The sequence below is a fragment of the Diadema antillarum genome, unplaced genomic scaffold (assembly GCF_040938485.1).
Source record: "Diadema antillarum isolate AM-2024a unplaced genomic scaffold, OU_Dant_1.0 scf00000026, whole genome shotgun sequence".
In the NCBI taxonomy this organism is placed as follows: domain Eukaryota; kingdom Metazoa; phylum Echinodermata; class Echinoidea; order Diadematoida; family Diadematidae; genus Diadema; species Diadema antillarum.
Genome location: NW_027270915.1, coordinates 2,328,753 through 2,348,346, shown reverse-complemented (window position 1 = coordinate 2,348,346; position 19,594 = coordinate 2,328,753). Strand labels below are relative to the sequence as shown.

Below are 19,594 nucleotides of genomic sequence, written 5' to 3'. Positions count from 1 at the left end.
CAGACCAAACATGCTGACTTAAATTCAGCGTCTTCCCATCTACCAACTGTGTAGTCCTGTCTGGATCACTGCAAACTCTGATCATGCCATTGACTCAAATTTTTGTTGTTGTTATTTATTTTTTCTCACATTTCCGGAACAAAGCTGGCCAATCTACATGCTAGTATATATTTCCCCACGACCAAAAAAATAAAAAATAAAATAAAAAATAAAAATAAAAATAATACAAAGATGCAAAATCCTTCACCACACCTCATCACTACATGTATCACGTATTAGTGGTGGTGGTGGTGGTGGTAGTGTTGGTGGGTATGTGTGAGAGAGAGATATAAAGAGATAGATAGATATATATAGAGAGAGAGATAGAGAGGAGATATGAATAGAAAAGAACAAACTTTTTGGTGAAAGTTAATAGAAATGTTCTCCTTAGCTACAGACAGACAGAAATGACCATAGCAGATGTGAGGATACACTTACGGCAAATCTTCTGACGGGTTCACAGATACATTACTATGACCCAAGGAGAGATAGAGCAGAGAGATGGAAGTGATGTATTCCAAGTTATCCAATACCAGCGAGCCAGTAACCGTTGTGCCTCAACTTGGGATCAGACACAGCAGCGTAATAAATACACAAATTTTGGCCAGAAAAATTCTCTCCTGTTCACAAACTTTTCTACGGATGGGGAGAAAAATCCTTCAGACACATTGGTTGCCGATTCAGTGGAAGATGATACTTGAGCAAAACTACCGGTTGATCATTCAGCATTACCGATGAACCATCAACACCCTCTTCATCTTTCACGCACGCACAAGAAAAATTATCCGGATGCGAGAAGGGCAAAGTCTCCTGATTACAGACTGAACGAATCTGAATCTGAAGATACTGAGGGAGAGAGTCCGCAGGAACAGTCCACCTTCAACTCAAGTCACAGTGCTTCTGACAATATCATAAGAAAGGCTGGTCTTCTCATAGCACAAGACGGCAGGTCAAACACTCCAGCGCGGCTGGTGTGTGTGCTCTCGTGTGTGTGTGTTGTGCTCCATAGATTTTCCCCTCACCACTGAAGTATTCATCACACGTGCATTACTATACTTCTCACACCAGAGAGTGCGCACACATGATTGCACATCAAAGTTAGTCTTGGTGTGCAGGCACATTTAGAGAAGAAATTGTCAACAGTCATGCATACAAAATATCATAAATGGCAGGTTGACAATGATGTTAACAGGGGATCCTACGTACACGGTCTATGACATTTCCCTTGGAAAACAGTGAAACAGTACAGCTTATGTTTATCAAACGAAGTCAGTTTTGGTGAGGGCAAGGAAAGAGAGACCTGTATTGGCTTGCTTCCTTTCTTGAACTTAGCTCAATCACACAGCTCCAGAATCACCTGTCTCATAACCTGTGAAACCTCCCGATTATAGAGACTAGTCCACTAGGCACTCTCCAGCCACTTTACACTCACACAAATACACATACACAGCACAAGGAAAGTTCAGCTCTCAAACTACTGCTGAGGGGGGAAACACACACCACACACATACATACAGATTGTACACAAATTATCAAGACTATTCCACTGTGATATGGGGGAAGGGGATAGCTATTCCTCAGATTCCAGGAGGGACAAAATATTGATCCAATCACATCACATGCCATACTATACATAACTTTCCAGTTTTTGATTACCATGATGATAAAATCTTTTACATCAATATCTGGGAATCAACTACTGGTGCATATCTAGTCACAACCTGGCATGATTTCCCATGTATACCATTAGTGCTGATATTTTTTTGTTTGTTTGTACAGTATCATGCCTTTTCTGCAATTTCCTTTTTGTTCTGATATTTCAGGGGATCAAATATATCTTAATCCAATGACTTTTTATCCTCCCCCCCCCCCATAAAAAAAGTACACCCACAAGTTTAAAAGTATTTACATCAGCAACATCTCTACTTCCTCTCATTCACTCTGGAAGCAGAAGTAGTAGATTTCATTTGCACAAGGCCACAGTTTAGCACCAGGTTTTCTGCTGAAAATGATACATCATTCCTGGAAAGAGGAGACTGGTAGTGGTATCATCACTGGTCTTTCCCGTACACACACAAAAAAACTTACAAACCACTGTAAAAAACCTCTCCTCTGACTCACAAAAAACACTCATTACATTGTTGTTGTTGTTTTCCAATGACAACCAACAAACTCTGCAATAATCCTTTCTAGGTTTTTTGTGGCTATAATTACTCACAGCCAAATGATGCAGGAAAACCTCCCAAAGTTTTGTCCATTGTGTGAGCATTTTCCAATGTGTTATAGCAGGGAGGTGACTGGTTATAGGGATTCCTGAACATATTGCAACTTTAACCATCACAATACATAGTCCCCTACCATACAGTCCCTTATTTAGAATGCCCAAATTGCACCACATTCAACGCATAACCTTCTTACCCCTCCTTTAACATGAACCCCCAACAAACAAACAAACAACACAATCAAGATTATACGAAGTTTGCCATGATAACTTTATCTAAGACGATTGGTGGACTGTCACAGGGGAAGTTGTCTGTTCCTTCTCGTCCTGCATGATTCACCTTGAGACTGGCAATGACTGTATTAAATGGTAGGGATAGGTGAAGGGTATCCCCATCAAGCTGTAGTATCGCATTTAGCTGGTAAATTAACAAGTGTAAAACTGTGCTACCGGGGGGGGGGGGGGGGGGGGGGGGGGGGGGCATTTTCAATCAAGTGTTTTGTCAGATTTTTGTTTTTCCTGACAAACTGTTATAAGCTACTGAAATCCTGGCATCCGACTGGCGAAAGAACAAATTTGTCTGACCAATTTGTTCATACAAAACGTTTCATAAAATGCCCTTCAACATACATAAGAATTGTCATTTTGTTTTGTTTTGTTTTGTTTTTTGCATCCGGCAGCCTGCATATTGATTGATGAACATAGTCTATTTTGGGTGTGTTTGTATGGGCCTAATTGGACATTTTCCACAACCTCGTTGTCAAAGTAGTCACCATGCCTAGACAGAAAAGTAATCTGTCCTCAGCCCATACTTGGTCCTTCCTGTCATTATGTCTCCCTGTGCTTTCTCTTTATCGTAACGAGACAATTCTGATGCCTGCCTCCCTTTAAAGGGATTATGCAGTTTTGGTTGAGACCTAATTTCAGGTTTCTAACATTTTTTGATGAAATAATAAGAAACCTCTTATGAAATATGAAAGAGTATGTAATTCTATGAGGAATTGAACATTTATTTGATGAAAATTGGTTTTGAAATGGCTGAGATATAAAAAAAAGAGCAATTCTAATAGTGTGGGACCCACACTTTATTATGATTGCTTTGTTTTACTTTTGTTTTTGGATGTTTCAGTTATTCCAAACTCGATTTTCATCAAATAAACTTTGAATTCCTCTTAAAATGGTATGCTCTGTACTATTTCATAATTGATTTTCTTGGTATCTCGAAAAAAGTTAAATGCCCAATTCTCATCTCCACCAGTACTGTACCATCCCTTTAACTGCTTGATTCCCAGTATCGGCCCAGGGAATGTCTTCCGTATGTGTATACAAAAGAGAAAAAAGAAAAAAGGACAACATAAAAGAAAAAAAAAATCTCTACAAAAGACTCGCATGCATCCTTGCCTAATCATGTAACACTAATTGCTACTCACGAGGATGACCACGTTCCATGGGAGCAAATTTTGTGTGGCTGCAGCAAGAATAGAATATCGTCATTCCCTGTGATTACCTATCGAGTGTCCTTCACTGTCATGCAGCTTCAAATCAAATTCTAGAATCTTGCTCATTAGGCCTATAGTTTTTTTCTGTTTTAAAAAAAAAACCTCTTCACACAAGATTCCTCCTCGATCTTCCATCCCAACCCCCCCCCCCTCCCCAACTAGGCCAAGTTAAGATGAAATGTGGATTTGTATTTGAGACAGCAAATAGTGCATCTCCCGGGAGACAGCTCCTTTAAAGTTTAAGACTTGCACAAAGACTAAGTCACCAGCCCATTTGCACAAGAAAGGCATCTCGAGTCGAAGTATAACACAAATACTCAGAATACTGGTCCATGACCGTTCTAAAGTACTGTTGCTTGCTGAGAACAAACAAAGAAGAAATTGACGTCATAGCCCCAACGAAGATTAGGTTAGATCAATTAGGAAAACATTGATCCACAAATATTCCAATGAGCCGTACCTAGACAAGATTTCTCGCACATTGCAAATAGATCTGTAACAGTGGCTTTGGTATTTTTTTTTCTTTATAACAAATGTAGAGAGATGATTTTGTACAGGTCCCATGAATTCAGAATGTAGCTTCTAAATGTTTTGTGAATACTTCTCTTGCTTTGAATTTCAAAAATGATGAAAGAAAATTGGGATATATATTCACAGTAAAGCAGTGTATAATATTGTATGAATTTTGCAAATTAAAAAAGGCTATAAGATATCTCATCATCTATTATTGCCAAATATTGGTACATGTACATTCATAAGCCTGTTGCCAAGCATGTCTAAACTGATAAGCCTTAACACCCATTGGGGGTCAAGCTAATATTGCTATACACACATTTTCCATTGACACCTGCCTGAAAATATTCACCCCTAGTCTTCCATAGTGTTTCCCCTTTCTATGCCATCCATATGATCAGTGCACATCTGCAATCATTCTGGTGGCATTATTTGCTTGATGTGATCACACAGAAATTCCTTTTTTTTTCTTTTGAAGTGCATATTTCTTTTTTAATGCACAGGGGAATAATGAACTGGTAAGGTTAATCAGAGGGAGGTGAAAGCTATGCAGCAATCTGTGGTATTGTTGTCAATGAAGACCAACTGAAAAGAAAGGTTAATCAATTTTGGGGGATCTTTACCAAAATACCTCCGCCCAGCAGAATACTCTAGGGCAAGAAAAATTGTTATGTAGACCCCGAGAAGAATCCCACGCGCCGCAGAAATATCGAGCGGAACTGGGGCCGACATTCGGCTGGGTGTCGTCGCAGCCCACGTGCAGGAGAAATATTGGATCTGGGTGATATTTAGATGCACTCTGGTGCCTGAGCCTGTGCCGAATCTAATTGTGTGGGTGTTTCATCCCCACCCCCCCCCCCCCTATAAATCAATTCCTTAGTCTCTTTCTCAGACTATGCATTCATTAATTAGAAAGAATAAAAAAAAACAGCACCTAATTTCCACATAATTGATTACTCATCAGACTGTTCTACAGGGGGCTGGAAACACCTCTTCACGTGACATAAAATATTTATTTGATCATAATTATTTGCTGTGATTTCCTACAGTTTGATGCAAGGGTAAGTTATTTTATCGATTGAGAGCCAGAAGGGCGTTATCGCAATTTTTTGGGTATTTAGTTATTGGTATCACATTGTAGTGCTTGATCTCCTCTACATGACTGTGCCAACTGTATATCAATGTTAAAAATGTTAAAAATCAAAACCACAAGAACACTTTTCTACCCAATATTTGCAACAATGCTTATAAATCTACCCACTTTTAATTAAGTGCAATTTTCATTTCATGAAAATTGATTAGCATGTGATAATGCCCTTTTGATTCTCAGCTGATGATTTGTACCCGTAATGTCAAAGTGTAACGAAAAGCTCACCATATATTCCAACTGATTGAGAGGAGCTATAATAATGGAACAGGGCCCTGTTCTATCACAAGATAAAATGAATTTTAAATACCCTTACCACACAGGCTGTCAAAGACTTACAGTTGAAATCAACTATAAAATCAATTTTAACTCTTCATAAAACAGGGCCCAGAAGTGACAGCCAATGTCAAACATTTTATTACATGCATCATCCCCCATCCCCAACTACAAACTGATTTATGAAGCAATAACTCACAAACTTTTTCTGCAGAGGTGAAACTAGATTGCAATGCAGACTGATACAGCAGTATCATTTACAGAACAGAATCCAACCATTTCTAAAACAGTTGACCTAGAAACATCCTCAATACCTGTGGCTCTACATCATCTTAGTCATCCCCAAACTGATCCAGTTTTTTTTTTCCAGTTAATCAGCCCATGTTTAAAAAAGTTGAATAATAAACTAAAAGAGAGGCAAATACACTCTATAAATATAATACAATTTGTAACAAAGAGAATGTCATACAATGATTGTTAAGCAGGGTTTGGCATTACATTTTTTTCCAATAGTGGAATTCATACACGGGAGGCAATAAAAAAATGAATATCAATTGCACACGCTATTTATATAGACCTTGTAGTAATGGAAGAACAGACTGTTATAAAAAACAAAGTAAGAAATAGATTTGAGATTAACTCAATGAATGAGAGATTTAGATGGAGAAAAAAAAGAGAAAAAGGGGTACTTAGCTCAGCTCCTATACAATCACTCCTATACAGCTTTCCTCATTGACGTCTTTCCTGTCAAAGCTACTTAGTTTGAAATAATCTCCTATTGGCTTCTGAATGTATGAAGAGAATGGGACAGCCATTGGCACCCAATTATTGATCAATGCCCCCAGATCAACAGCTTTGCAAATCCCCTCTGTGGATCAATTAAGGGGAGAGGTGTTAGGAAACCAGGAGCTTTGAACCCTATTGTTCTCTGGCCACGAAGTCAAACTGGCCTCTGTGTACAGCCCTGGCCCTTTGTGAATGAAAGGAACACACCTGGTGAAGAACACTGAGGCTAAAGAGATATCAAAGGGGGGGGGGGGGGGAGAGAGAAATGAGGTAACTGACCTACAGAGGAGGGGATCAAGATCTTGAGGGTTACCCTACTGAACTCTTGGTAGAGGGACACTATGTGCGCACATACTTTTGTAACACCTCGTTTGTAGACTTGCAATGATTAGGTGGGGAAGGGGCAGCTACCTTCCATGGACGTGCAGTCCAAAACTTGTATAGAACTCCCGTACAAATCTGTTGCCGACTTATCCTTATTCTTGAAAGTATTTACGTATGGTATTAATCACTGAAAAGTTATGTTGCACACGTATACATGTATGTGGTTTATACAAAAATCATTTGACACCTGTAGATGTAGAGTGATGCATGGGCTTGGTCAACAGTGCAGGCCTGATGGTCAACCGCAGTACAGCTAAACAATGGAAGATATACCGAATTTTACATCCTTTGTCCAACAGTGTGTCTGAAACATTGATAGTGAAACCAATGCCTCAATACAACCACCTTCACATATCCCACCATATTGGTAGACCTTGGAAACTAGAGAAACATACTGTGAAGTCCTCAAGGATGCACAAAGTATACCATTTTCAGCCGCATTCCTTTCCTCACAATGATTTCTGCCGGTATTGCAGGAATTCAATTATCACAAACAAACACACACATGCACACAATGGCCTTACAATACTGAGATGGTAAAACGTGATTTCCTGTCGACTATTAATGGACATTTTAGATTTTTTAAAAAAAGTTCTGAATGGAAGGGGACCTTGTTTGCTACAATATGACCATCCCTGCACTGAAGAGAAAACCTCCATTAGCACCATACTAGGTCAAACTGACCACAGATGAATGCGATACACATTTTATCCTTTTTTCTGTAATATACTGCAGAACTCGGCAAATTACAAATGCCTTATTTATCAGGGACCAGGCTGCACAATAAGCCCAACTACTTATATTCTGGAGACTTAATATAGATTTCTAAGAATTATGTGCTTTAATCATTTTTGTCCACACCATACATTTCCACCAAAGGTACAACTTAATTCTGTCACGTCGCAAGTAGGCCTATATGCTGTAATTAACTATGTAAGTGTTAACAGGCTTTTAGGATGCTACAAAACAAATCACCTACTTGTCCATGGTTACAAAAATTTACTGCAAGACAAGCAAAGTGATCGGCCACTTGTCTGCTACAGGAATAAGGACATTGCCTGTTATTCTGCTCAACAAGGCTTGACAGCAGTCTGTGCTCCCTCTGTGAAATGGCTTCGTCAACGTCTGTATAAACCCACAGGTAAGAATGAAATTCTGATGGATTAATCAAGATGTCATGGGCATAGGCAGACAGATTAAGAAGGGAAGAGGGGCACAAACTTCTGCTAATCCATCAGGGGAGGAATCAGACAGTCTCACCTGCAAGAGTCTAAGCTTAAGGTTCAAGTAGGAAATGGGGTAACCACAGGATTAGGGACAATAAAGATTGATAGTCTTTGTTCAGTCTTACACTTTTTATGACTTGTTTGGTTGTACAGCAAGCAAGTTTTGAGGGATTATGATTTATGAGTGATCGTAATTGCCTGTTCAACATATGGGATGGCCAAAGAGATTAGATCATATTATCGTCCTTAAGATCAAGAAAAAAAAATCTTTGCAAAGGAAGGAAATGACAATATCAAGGGCTGAGCTTGAACAGGAAATGATGAAATGTAGTCTTTGGTCAAGGCTGGTAATGTGGAGCCAGTGAATAAGAGGAAAATTAACTCAAGGAAGATATCCAAACTGCATGAATTTAATGTGATTAAAAGTCTGAATGATAAAAGTTCAGAACATAAAAAGGGCTTTTTACACTTGTAAATTTTTGCTTAGCCCCGGACCAACGGTGGGGCTAAGGGGGGGCCTTAGCCCCACCGTTGGTACGGGACTATCCTTAGCCCACTTTCTGTTTACACTCGTTTTTGCCAAAGTGGGCTAGCCCCACCGATAGTACGGTACTATCTGGTCCTGCAAAATAGCAGGGGTTAGCACCGCAATTGCGGTGCCAAGCAAGTGAGTGTAAACAGAACGAAAAAATAATCCTGGGCTAAGCGACGGAGACGAAGTCCGACCCTCACTGACCAATCAGAAACGAGGTAATCAAGTGCTGCCGGTGCGTGCGTGTATAACGTGTACAGTACACAGCGTAACTATGAATATTCATGTGGTTTGGAAAGTCCGGGGCTAAGAAATACGAGTGTAAAAAGGTCAGTTTTCTCCTTAGCCCCGGACAAGAGATAGTACGGGACTAATTGGCGAGTGTAAAAAGCTGAAAAAATTGGTACGGGACTAACGACAGTCCTGGGTCAGAGAAAGTCCGGGGTTAAGAAACACAAGTGTAAAAAGCCCTAAAGTCATCTATAACATCAATCACTGGCAAATTTTTAAGTCTTCTTTCCTGTCACATGACCCTAAAGTTGCTTACATTGCAATTTCCTCACCTACTTGGTAGGTATAGAATATCAATTACCCTACATTTTCTTAAAACAAATATCCCACCCCCAGGCTTGTACCAAAAAATGTATCACATAGGTGATATCATCATACGTCCTCCACAGAAATCTAGTCTTTCATGCTAATTCATTCTGTGGAAATTAAGGGAGAAAATATCTTTTTATTTGAATAAATACTGGTTAAAACAATGTAGCTTATAAAAAGGTCTATCAAACAAAGGGTTAATATTTCTAGGTTTCAACATAAGAAAAGATATGAACAAAGAAAGCATGAATGGTCACAGTTGAGAGAGTATGAATAAGCGGAGCAGAAGACACAAACTTAACCAACTGAGGACAAGATGATTTTGCTATAACAAATGTTTCCCATAGACACCTGCCTGAGTATACTCAGGACCAGTCTTCAACGGGTTAAAGGACAAGTCCACCTTCATAGACATGTGAATTGAGTGAAGGCAACAATATTAGTAGAACACATCAGTGAAAGTTTGGGGAAAATCAGACAACCCGTTCAAAAGTTATTCATTTTTAAAGTATCTGCGCAGTCACTGCTGGATGAGAAGACTACTACAGTGTGTGATGTCACATGCGTACAACAATGTAAGGAAAATAAAAAGAGAATTTCACAAAACTTTACTTTTTGAATAAAGTGCACATTTCTTTGACTCACTACTGATGTATGTTAAGGGTAATATTATTCCCCCTGCCTTCTGAAAGAGAGAAGTCAAGTGTTCTTTTGTTATGCGAGAAAAATGGAAATATGTTGAAATTTCTTTATTCTTTCTTTACATTGTTGTATACATGTGACATCATAAGCTATAGTAGTCTTCTCATGCAGCAGTGACTGAGCAGAAACTTCAAAAATTCATAACTTTTGAACGGATTGTCCAATTTTCCTCAAACTCTCATTGATGCATTCTACTAATATTGCTGCATTCACTCAACCCACATGTCTAGGAGGGTGAACTTGTCCTTTAAGGACAGAGTGATACTGGAGAGGGATGAAAAAACCTGGTACTTGGCAGGAGGAGGAAGTTGAAGAAGAGACAGACAAGAAGAAAAAGGAGAAAGAAGAGAGGAAGGAGAGGAGAAAAAAGAAAGAAAGAAAGAAAAAAAAAAAGACTGAGCACAAACAAAAGCAATGGGCCAGATAATACATGTGCACAGACCACGAGATCAAGACAGGAGACGAGATGAACTAGACCGAGACGAGAAGAGATACAGACAGACGCAGGAATAGAAATAGATAGGGAGACAGACATAGCATCTGCCGAGATGGAGACAGAAAGATGCAATAGACAGGTGATAGATATATAGATATATAGATATATAGATATATAGATATATATATAGATAGATAGATAGATAGATAGATAGATAGATAGATAGATAGATAGATGATAGATAGATGATAGATAGATAGATAGATAGATAGATAGATAATAGACAGACAGATAGATAAAAAAAGATAAAGAGATAAATCAAAAGATAGATAAATAGAAAAATAGATAGATAGACAGATAAATTAACAAGATAAACAGAGATGAATCAAAAGATAGACAAATAGAAGAATAGAAAGATAGATAGATAGATTGACAGATAGACAGAATAGAGAGGGAGAGGGAAAGACAGAGTAAGGATAGAGAGAATGAGAGAGAAAGAGACAGAGAGGGAGAGAGAAGGGGAGAGATGAAGAGATCTTTGACCAAGTTCATGAAAGGTTCAATGGGTTTGCCAGAGTTTCTTTCTCTTTAATCACACCCAGGTGACAAATTCCCTAGCTTTGTGTGTGCATGTGTGTGGCTTGTCGCCTTGTGCTGCACAAAGGCAGACAGAGAATACATATGAAATTCTCTTGCTCTCTGAAGTTGGCATTCGAGCATGAACTTGAAATTGCCAATTTTGAATCATTCCACCACAAAATTAATCAAGTCAGATGCTGTCTGCATTTTCACCTCGTTACTAAATTCCATGCACTATGACAAATAACACTCAAAGCAGAAAATCCCATTCCACCAATGGAGAGCACGCATTTACTCACAAACACACACACACACACACACACACACACACACACACACAAAATATAAGCAGAAAGTATACAAAAATCTACAGTAATATCACTGTATACTATGTGGTATGGTCCAGACTACTTTCAAGTAAAACAGTCAATCCAGAGTAAAGATTATCATTACTGAAGTAGAAAAGTCCTTTGTAATATCAAAACAAAAATTGTGTGGAAAAAAAAATCAACTTTTCTTACCTGACGACTGAATCCAGCAAATCTTGGTCCAAGAAATCATGATCCTTCTGGACAAGTGATAGTTCCAGGGGAAAACGCCCCTCTGTTTGAAACAAAATGAGATGAAATATTCGTTGAGTTCAACAAACTGCTTGAGTGGGACTACATATATTTTCCCACATGTGGACATACCAATGTATGTAGCATTATCAACAGGAGCAAAAAAAAATTATGAATAGAAAAAGACCATCTATTTCCCTGCTAGAATTTTGCTTAACCGTTTCTGTGCTGTGAGTGCTAATTGGCACAGAAAACCCCATAGCACTGTACACACTGTCTAAAGTCCAAGGCATAGAAAGGGTTAAAAGAAAAAAAAAACTTGCCGACAAAGATAATCTGCTACACTTTTTTCCCTTCAAATTTGGACATACAAATGTATGTTGAAGTAGATAATTCACACCAGGATAAAACAAAATTATAGGAATAGGTACCTATAGGGTGACGGGAAAAGTATAGGGTCTACCAATATGACACATACCTGAAGGATAATCACACCTAGACCATTCTGATTTTTTGATGATGGGTCATCAAAGTCAGAGTACGATTTGCAGAATGAACCAAAATTCACGAAAAATATATGACAACAGCAAAAAAGAACAATGAAAAAGCACATCATTGGTATTGCACTATGCAGCACAGACCTCATCCGCACAAACGCTGCAACGGAACGCCACACATGATCCTTGCATCACGTGGCGTGCATATCTGGCATTTAAATGATCTTGTCCTATTTGCATTGTGTCATTTACGTGCAGTAATAGATATGGCATTCACATTCTTCATTGGTAAAAAGAAAAAAAAAAAGAAAACAGGTCCAATTGCCAACGAACAAATAACTGCCGAGCACAGTGAACTGTGGCACAGAACAAATGTACGAGCAAATGTACGTCTTCAACAGATCAAATGTTATCTTTTTTTCGCGGGACTTTTTCACCCAGTGCCCTTGAGAAGACCTAGCGACCACAAATAACGGCAATTTAATTGCCAGGGACGCAAAGAAGGGCACCAAACTATTCTTGGTTGATATAAGAAAAAAAAAATCCCAGCAACAACGCTCCTCTCCCGCCCCCTCCCCCCTCCCCCCCCCCCCCCCCACAATTGATGGCAGTGTGACATCCCCTTGTATTGTTTGACTGCCAAATAGAGAAAGGAATGACAAAAAGTTGAGAGGCAAAAGGATGAATGGCAGTTACTCAATAAACTCTTCTCATTATTTGTTCTCTCCCTCTCTCTCTCTATCTCACATACACATGCACACACATACATACACACACAACAACAAAATCACACATTTACGTGGAAGTGGCCATACAAGGCAATATGTGCAAGGTTGGCTCTAGATAAAACTTTTTACCCTCAAAGATATTCTTTGAAAAAAAAAATAGAATGCAAAACAAAACAAAAAAAAAAACAAGCAGAGAGAGAGAGAGAGAATGTTCCAGCTTTTGAAGGCTGAATGTCTTGAACTCTTTCTAACCCCTTTGTGGAAAAATACACATTTCGAGAAGTTTTACTGCCTTTTGTTGAATAAATCAACACGTGGAAATACACAAATGTGTTGTACAAACATAGGTGAGGAGAAAGGAGAGAGGGTTTTTAGGTGCTTATGTGGTGACAAATTTCTCCTTCAGAGAAAGGCAACATTCGAGGCAGCGATAAAATGCGAGAATTTGCACTTGTCGGACTCAAGTGGTCATAAATCACTGATTACCAGTGACAACCTACTGAACGAAGGGCAAGGAGAAAGAAATGAAATTGTGATAGAAAGAGGGGAAATATTATCTGTGTGCATTATGATTTTGAGAAAGAGACGGAAAGGATGTGAAAAACACAAGCAAGTCTGCTCAGTCTGAGGGAAACACACGACAGATTTACAACTGCTATAGCATTAACACATACTCAACTCAGAAACGCTAAGGCGGAAGCTACCCATTACTTCTCAAATCACACAATTACATCATTAAGTTGAATATTAAACATGTTTGAACTTCATTAAAAAAAAAGTAATAATAGATAGAAAAAAAATAAGTTCCATATCTTCTCAGTTTTCCCTTTGTCACTGAATGAATTAAATCTAATTCTCCCGCATTCCAACGAGAACAGAGAGAGAAGAAAAAAGCGAAACAACAAAACTGAGGTGCGAGGATACATTTCAAAAATTCTTTTTGATAAAGCCGCCATAGGAAGATCAACTGTCTCAGGTTCATTGTCTCTCATTGGAGATCAAGGAAAAAAATCTTAACTTACGAACTGAAGAAATCCGATTAAGAAATTGCACAATGGCGGGGGCATGCACGCCTCATATATCACACAACATACCTGAGCACTTTTACGGCTCTCTGACTCCCATTCAAGCAATATGGGATGTCACTCCGTTGTTGGTATGATACAACCCCACCCCCAACCCCTGTTCACCGCCTGTCAATATCTGATCAAAGGTTAACTGGTGCAAGTGCAGACTACCTTGGCAAGGGGTAAATCATTTTTTCCATAAGAATGGAAATCAGGAACTGCATGCATTCCATTGTTATTTGTGGCACTAAAGCCATCGTGCCAGAGAATATATGTGGGATTATCAAAGACGGAATGCCGCTGGCGATATTTGGATTAAATTTCAAGGTACCATTCTGGGTGAGTAGGTGGACCGTCAACGACTTATCGGGCCTTTTTAAGCTGGATGACATAAAAGTCAAGAAATGAACATGTAGCTCAGTTTTCCACAAATATGCTTCTGATGTAGGCCCTACCACTTGATTACATTCATTGAACAAAAATGCCCTTACTTATAATATTTTGCAGCATTCATGGTAATGGGAAGTACAGTCATGCCTGATGAAAATTCTACAATGTAGTGCATTACATTATTTTATACAAATATGATTTGTGGGTGTGGCTGCATATTCACGAGAGAATGGTTTAAATATTGAGTCTTGTCAATTTTCTCATGATTCAATCCAAACTGGGGTTAATCTTCTTGATACATAGGACCAAAATGGTTAAGCAGAAAAAATGTTTACAGGGGTTGATGTTAACTTGATTTATCTTTATTCCTAATATTCGTGTATCATCTTTTATGGCATCCTCCAAAAAAGAGTTACAATGGTAACATGCAAGTATTTTTCTTTGTTTTTTTTTTTACAGAAAATGATGCAAACATCTATTTTACTATGTTAGAATGAATGACACCATTACTTTTCAAGCAACATAATGAGTCACATAAGCAGACAGTTTTGACGAAACGTTACTCAATTTTAACTGACATGCAAAGAATAAGAGCTATGAATCACTTTCATTAAAAAGAGAAAGATCGTCCACTGCTTCCCCCTCCCCCTCCCCCCCCCCCCCCCCAACAAAAAAAGAGTTGATTTTTGTAAAACGTTTAGAATCCTTGACATGGCCTATTGGAATTACACTTATTTATATGAGTTGTAAAATTTGATAAAATGATACAAATTAAGTGTATACATATAAAAATGAAGGACCATCCAAAACGACATGGCTTAAATAGTTGTATCCTATTCACAAATAAATCATGCACCAATACCAATATGTCAACAGCATACTTGCATTTCATAATTTACCTCTCTTTACCTACAAAAATAGAAAAAGAAAAAGAAAAGAAGTGTCCTCACATTCCAACGAACAGACTAGGCATAAAATCTAAGCCATCATCCCTCTTTTGTTCCACCAGCACGTAAAAAGCAAAATGGGGGGAAAAAACAGGAGACGATACACTACAACAGCTCTCGTAATAGCGTACACAGGCCACTGGTAGACAAACGTTAACTGCAGTGCATGGGACTACTGTAATTTGGGTATGTTCACAGCAAAAGGGGCATTTCAGGGTTGTCCGCTTATTTTCTGTTTCCAATGTGCATTAAACCCCCCCCCCCTCCTATTATGATCTTTTAGAATACTTTAATAAGAGATAACTTTGCCCCTAAATCGCTTCTAACAAGCAATCTATTCTACAAGAATTTTTGCTAACATGAAAACTTTTTGCCAATATAATGCATGTTACACTGAACTGACATCCATTTACAGACATATGAAGGTCCAAATATAAATATTTACTGAAAATTTTTTTTTGTCTTTCAACTGAATAGTCTGATATCAATTAGAAATGATAAGAACAGCCCTAAAATTCTATTGAACACTGTGTTATATATACCATTTCTAGACTAAGTGGTGAATGTATGTTACTTTGACCTGAACAAACTTGCATTTTGGAATGATGATGGTATAGAGGCATTTTTGCTTTTGTTTTTCTGACCCGGAAGGATGGTAGAGAGATGTGGCTTACCTTCGAACATCTGAGCATACTGGGGGAAACCTGTAGCTCTGAGCCATTGGCATGTGTCTGAGGCTTCAATTTCTGCATAGTAAAGAGGGAGAGAAGAAACAAAGAAGAAAAAAAACATAAATAATCATCATTGTACTATTAGGAGTTGCTAGATGATGTATGGTATTCACATCAGATATTGGGTGGCTTTCTGCATCTATCCTGTGCAAATATTTGGATTGGAAAAAAAGTTACATATATTACGGTATAACCTGAGATCATCATAGGGCATGCAGTATATGTGATTTTTTTCGTGTTAGATGGAGTTGGTGATGTGAAAGGCACATAGCGAAAGAGGAGTCGGGTTTAGATCAGGATGACCGGCACGTGAGCTACACATCTTGAAGAAGACGAATAGTCTGTAGTAGCTCCAAGATGTGTAGCTTACGTGACATTGATCGGTACTTGACAAACAGTAGACTATCAGTTGTTCTGAATTAAATGCCAATTGAAACTGAACGCCTGTCAGTTGACTCTGTCACATGATATGAGGGCATGATATATAGTGTGCCCTCTGCCAATTAACCCATTGAAGATGAATCCCCAGTATACTCGGGCTGGGGTCTATGGGAAATGCGTGTTATGGTAAAATCAATTCGTCTTCAATGGGTTAATGATGGATCACAATGTACAAGTTTAGATGACCAAGGCTTGAGCCAGTGTAGTCTTCCTATGTAAAAATTTGTATGCCATCACACCAGGTACACAGAGAACTTACCTTTTTTTTTTAACCTTCAAATGAAGTCTGTACCAACATTGTAAGAACCCACTCACAACACTAAAATACCCACTTGTCAATGGGCATTCTAGTCAGAAGTGCATGATGCAAGAGATCATGTAAATGGAACAATTCAGACATCTTCACACACAGAGAACATTTTCTCGCGGCTCAACATGACCTGGGTACTACCATTTTAAAAAAAAAACTTGTTACAATAACATGTGGCTAAAATAATTGGGGTTCCCATGGCAGAAAATTACAGCAACATTCAAATATTGCAAACCTCTTTATAAACATAACAGGCACCTGGTGTTTTTTTTTTTCTATGATGAAGTTAGTTTGAACCTTTGCATGGACTAAAGGACAGTAAGTCCTGGCGGCACATAAATGCATAGTGACTGAAGGACAATAATGCTCTCCATTTTTGGAAAGCTACACCATCAATCAGTACTCAAAACAGAATGATATAGAGGAAAGAAAAAAAAAGACAACGGTCCACAAAACTGTCTCATTAAAATGCTGACAAATATGACACCAAGCTCTAGTGCTAGCATTCTACCTCGGATCTTAACATTCAGAAGCCTCCTGTTTATCGCGGTGGGGCACTGCAGGATGGCAGTCTCCAGAAAGAGAGCCAAGCGACCCGGCCCTGGTCCTCTGTCTCTGAGGGCCATTGAGATGCTGTGCGGACAAAAGATCGCTCGAAAACTCTCTTCCGTCCGGAGAAAGCAGCTCTCAGTCAATGTTTATCCTCTCCAGTCTCTTGAAGGAGAGTCAATAATCTCCCTCGATGCACAATATATCTATATATATTCCTCTTTAAAAATAGCTTTCCCTTCTCTGCTTTGCAATGGGCGTTTTCGGTTGTTCGTCTTTCACGTATCGGGGAAACACTTGGGTAGAAAACTCGAGATTGTCTATTCACACTCTGTCCTCAGTCTCTTGTAATTAGATATTGGTTACTCCAAAAAAATCTCCTGCAATAGCAAAGTTGCTCAAGAGTTTTGCCTTAAGTCTCGCTGGAAAGATTCAACACTGATGCTGGCACGCGCAACATCCATTTCTCTCAACGTTTCTCGTTCACCATCTTGCTTTGGTTGCAGAGTGAGATGCTTCAAACCATATAGGTCCGAGAAACTATCGAGGGGAATGCAGCACACCATAGAAAATTCCAGTTGGTAGTAAGAACAGCTCTTGACAAACAGCTGCTGATCAAGTATATAAAATGTTAGAGCAGAGAACAAGCAAGCAAGACAAGAGAGATCCTTTGAGCAAACAGGGCACTCCACAGTTTATCTCTACTAGTGCTACATCAGACAGCAAAGATGAGTCGCAGGGCGGGTTATCTGAATTGAGCACACAGTCCCCAGTGTAGCAACAACGATTCCAGAGCATATCCCCGGTGATTTGAAGGTGGCAATTAAAAGACTTCACAATGCCGCAGTCCTTCACTGTGCAATCCTTCATGGAGGCCAGTGCAAGAATAAACTGTTTACTATTTTTGTCCATGCATTCACACCAGAGAGATTGATTTCATCACTCTATTTTTTTGTTTTCTAATAACAAAACACTGAGTTATCAAAAAGAATACTTGCCAACATTCGAAACTTTTTAGCAACCATTAAAGCCCTTGCTTAATCTTGACAAAAGCTTGTAATGTAAGAGCACAGAAGTTTCTAATTTCTGCACACTGACATTGACAAATCAAAACTAATATAGACATGCAAGTACGTGTGAAATTAGTTGGTCAATGACATCATGCAATGGTACTGAATGCTATCCCCTCTGAGACTGGGTATATATCACGAACTAACCCTCTGACACAGAACTCTGAGAGTACCGGCCTGATCGAGGATAGCACCTACAGAGGTCCATTTCGCGATTTCACAAACTCCCAACGTGAGCCCGCTCTCAGGGAAACGCTTTGAAGACTTCCGATCTCGTTGCGCAAAGTCCGTACCAAGGTAGGCACCGTTCAGCTGTCACAAAAGTCATTCCCTCTGACCAGATCTACCTAAGCTGGCTCTATCAAAACACTCATGTCCACAAATCCCTCTCGCATGACAATACGTAGGATGACTAAGCACCAGTTGAACTTCACCAGCTGACGACACGTTATGCACCACTTCTGACTGCCAACGTCAGCTCCTGTGCCTCATACCAACTCTCTCTCTACATACCTGGAGTGCATGCACTTACAGCGAATGAGGTATATAATACCCCCGAACAATGGACAGGAAAAATAGATAAACAGACAGTGAGATATGGCATGAGAGCAGGCGAGAGAGCGAGAGAGATATGGTGGGGGGGAGGGTGGATATGCCAAAATGAGTCTAAAGGAAAAGCAGTGTTTTCAATGAGCAGCAGGAAAAGGTGTCATGTTGCTGGTGTGCAGATAAACAAAATAGAATCAATGGATCCACCGACTTCACCATTCTATCCGATTCCAGCAATCAACGCCCCCCCCCCCCCCCCCGAACAAATACAAATACACACACACACACACACTGATTAAACCACAGTCGAAACGCTTCCTCCCGATCAGACGGACGTGCCCCAGCACACATACCATTGGTATTCTGTTAACAGATAATTAAAGCGACAGAGGAAACTGCCAGGGCGGGTCACAGTCCATTGCCCATATAGTCCTTCTCCTCCTCCTCCTCCTCACATTCCCACATATTTGCAGGAAAAGGGCCAGAAAGGACCAATGAGGTACAGGGTCAAACCGACTAGCCTCGCCTAACCTCACCTTGCTTTGCTTTGCCTACCTCCCCTTCCGTTCTGGCTGTTGTTCTATTCCAGTGTTAAACCCGCTCCATGCCAGGGACTTTGGACAGTGTATACAATGTTATGAGGTTTTCTGTGCCAACGAGCACTCAAAAGCACACAAAGGCTTAATCAGTGCTCAGTCCTTTCAATAAGGGCTGGCTGGTGGTATATGCAGGCCAACAATTTGAAACAATTCACACTAGATACTTCTTGCTTTCACACGTATCGTGTGAGTGCCTAATTTGAAATATGACTGTAA

At 39.4% G+C, this 19,594-nt stretch overlaps 1 protein-coding gene across 1 annotated transcript in view; it reads right to left on the bottom strand.

Moving 5' to 3' along the window:
* Window positions 1-19,594, bottom strand: part of LOC139734614 (rho GTPase-activating protein 7-like) — a 93,799-nt gene that overhangs the window by 60,178 nt on the left and 14,027 nt on the right. The window contains exons 2-3 of the mRNA XM_071645401.1: window positions 15,804-15,875; window positions 11,462-11,543 (exon numbers count right to left, since the gene is read on the bottom strand). Coding sequence (XP_071501502.1) covers window positions 11,462-11,543; window positions 15,804-15,875 — 154 coding nt within the window. The remainder of the gene's footprint in view (window positions 1-11,461; window positions 11,544-15,803; window positions 15,876-19,594) is intronic.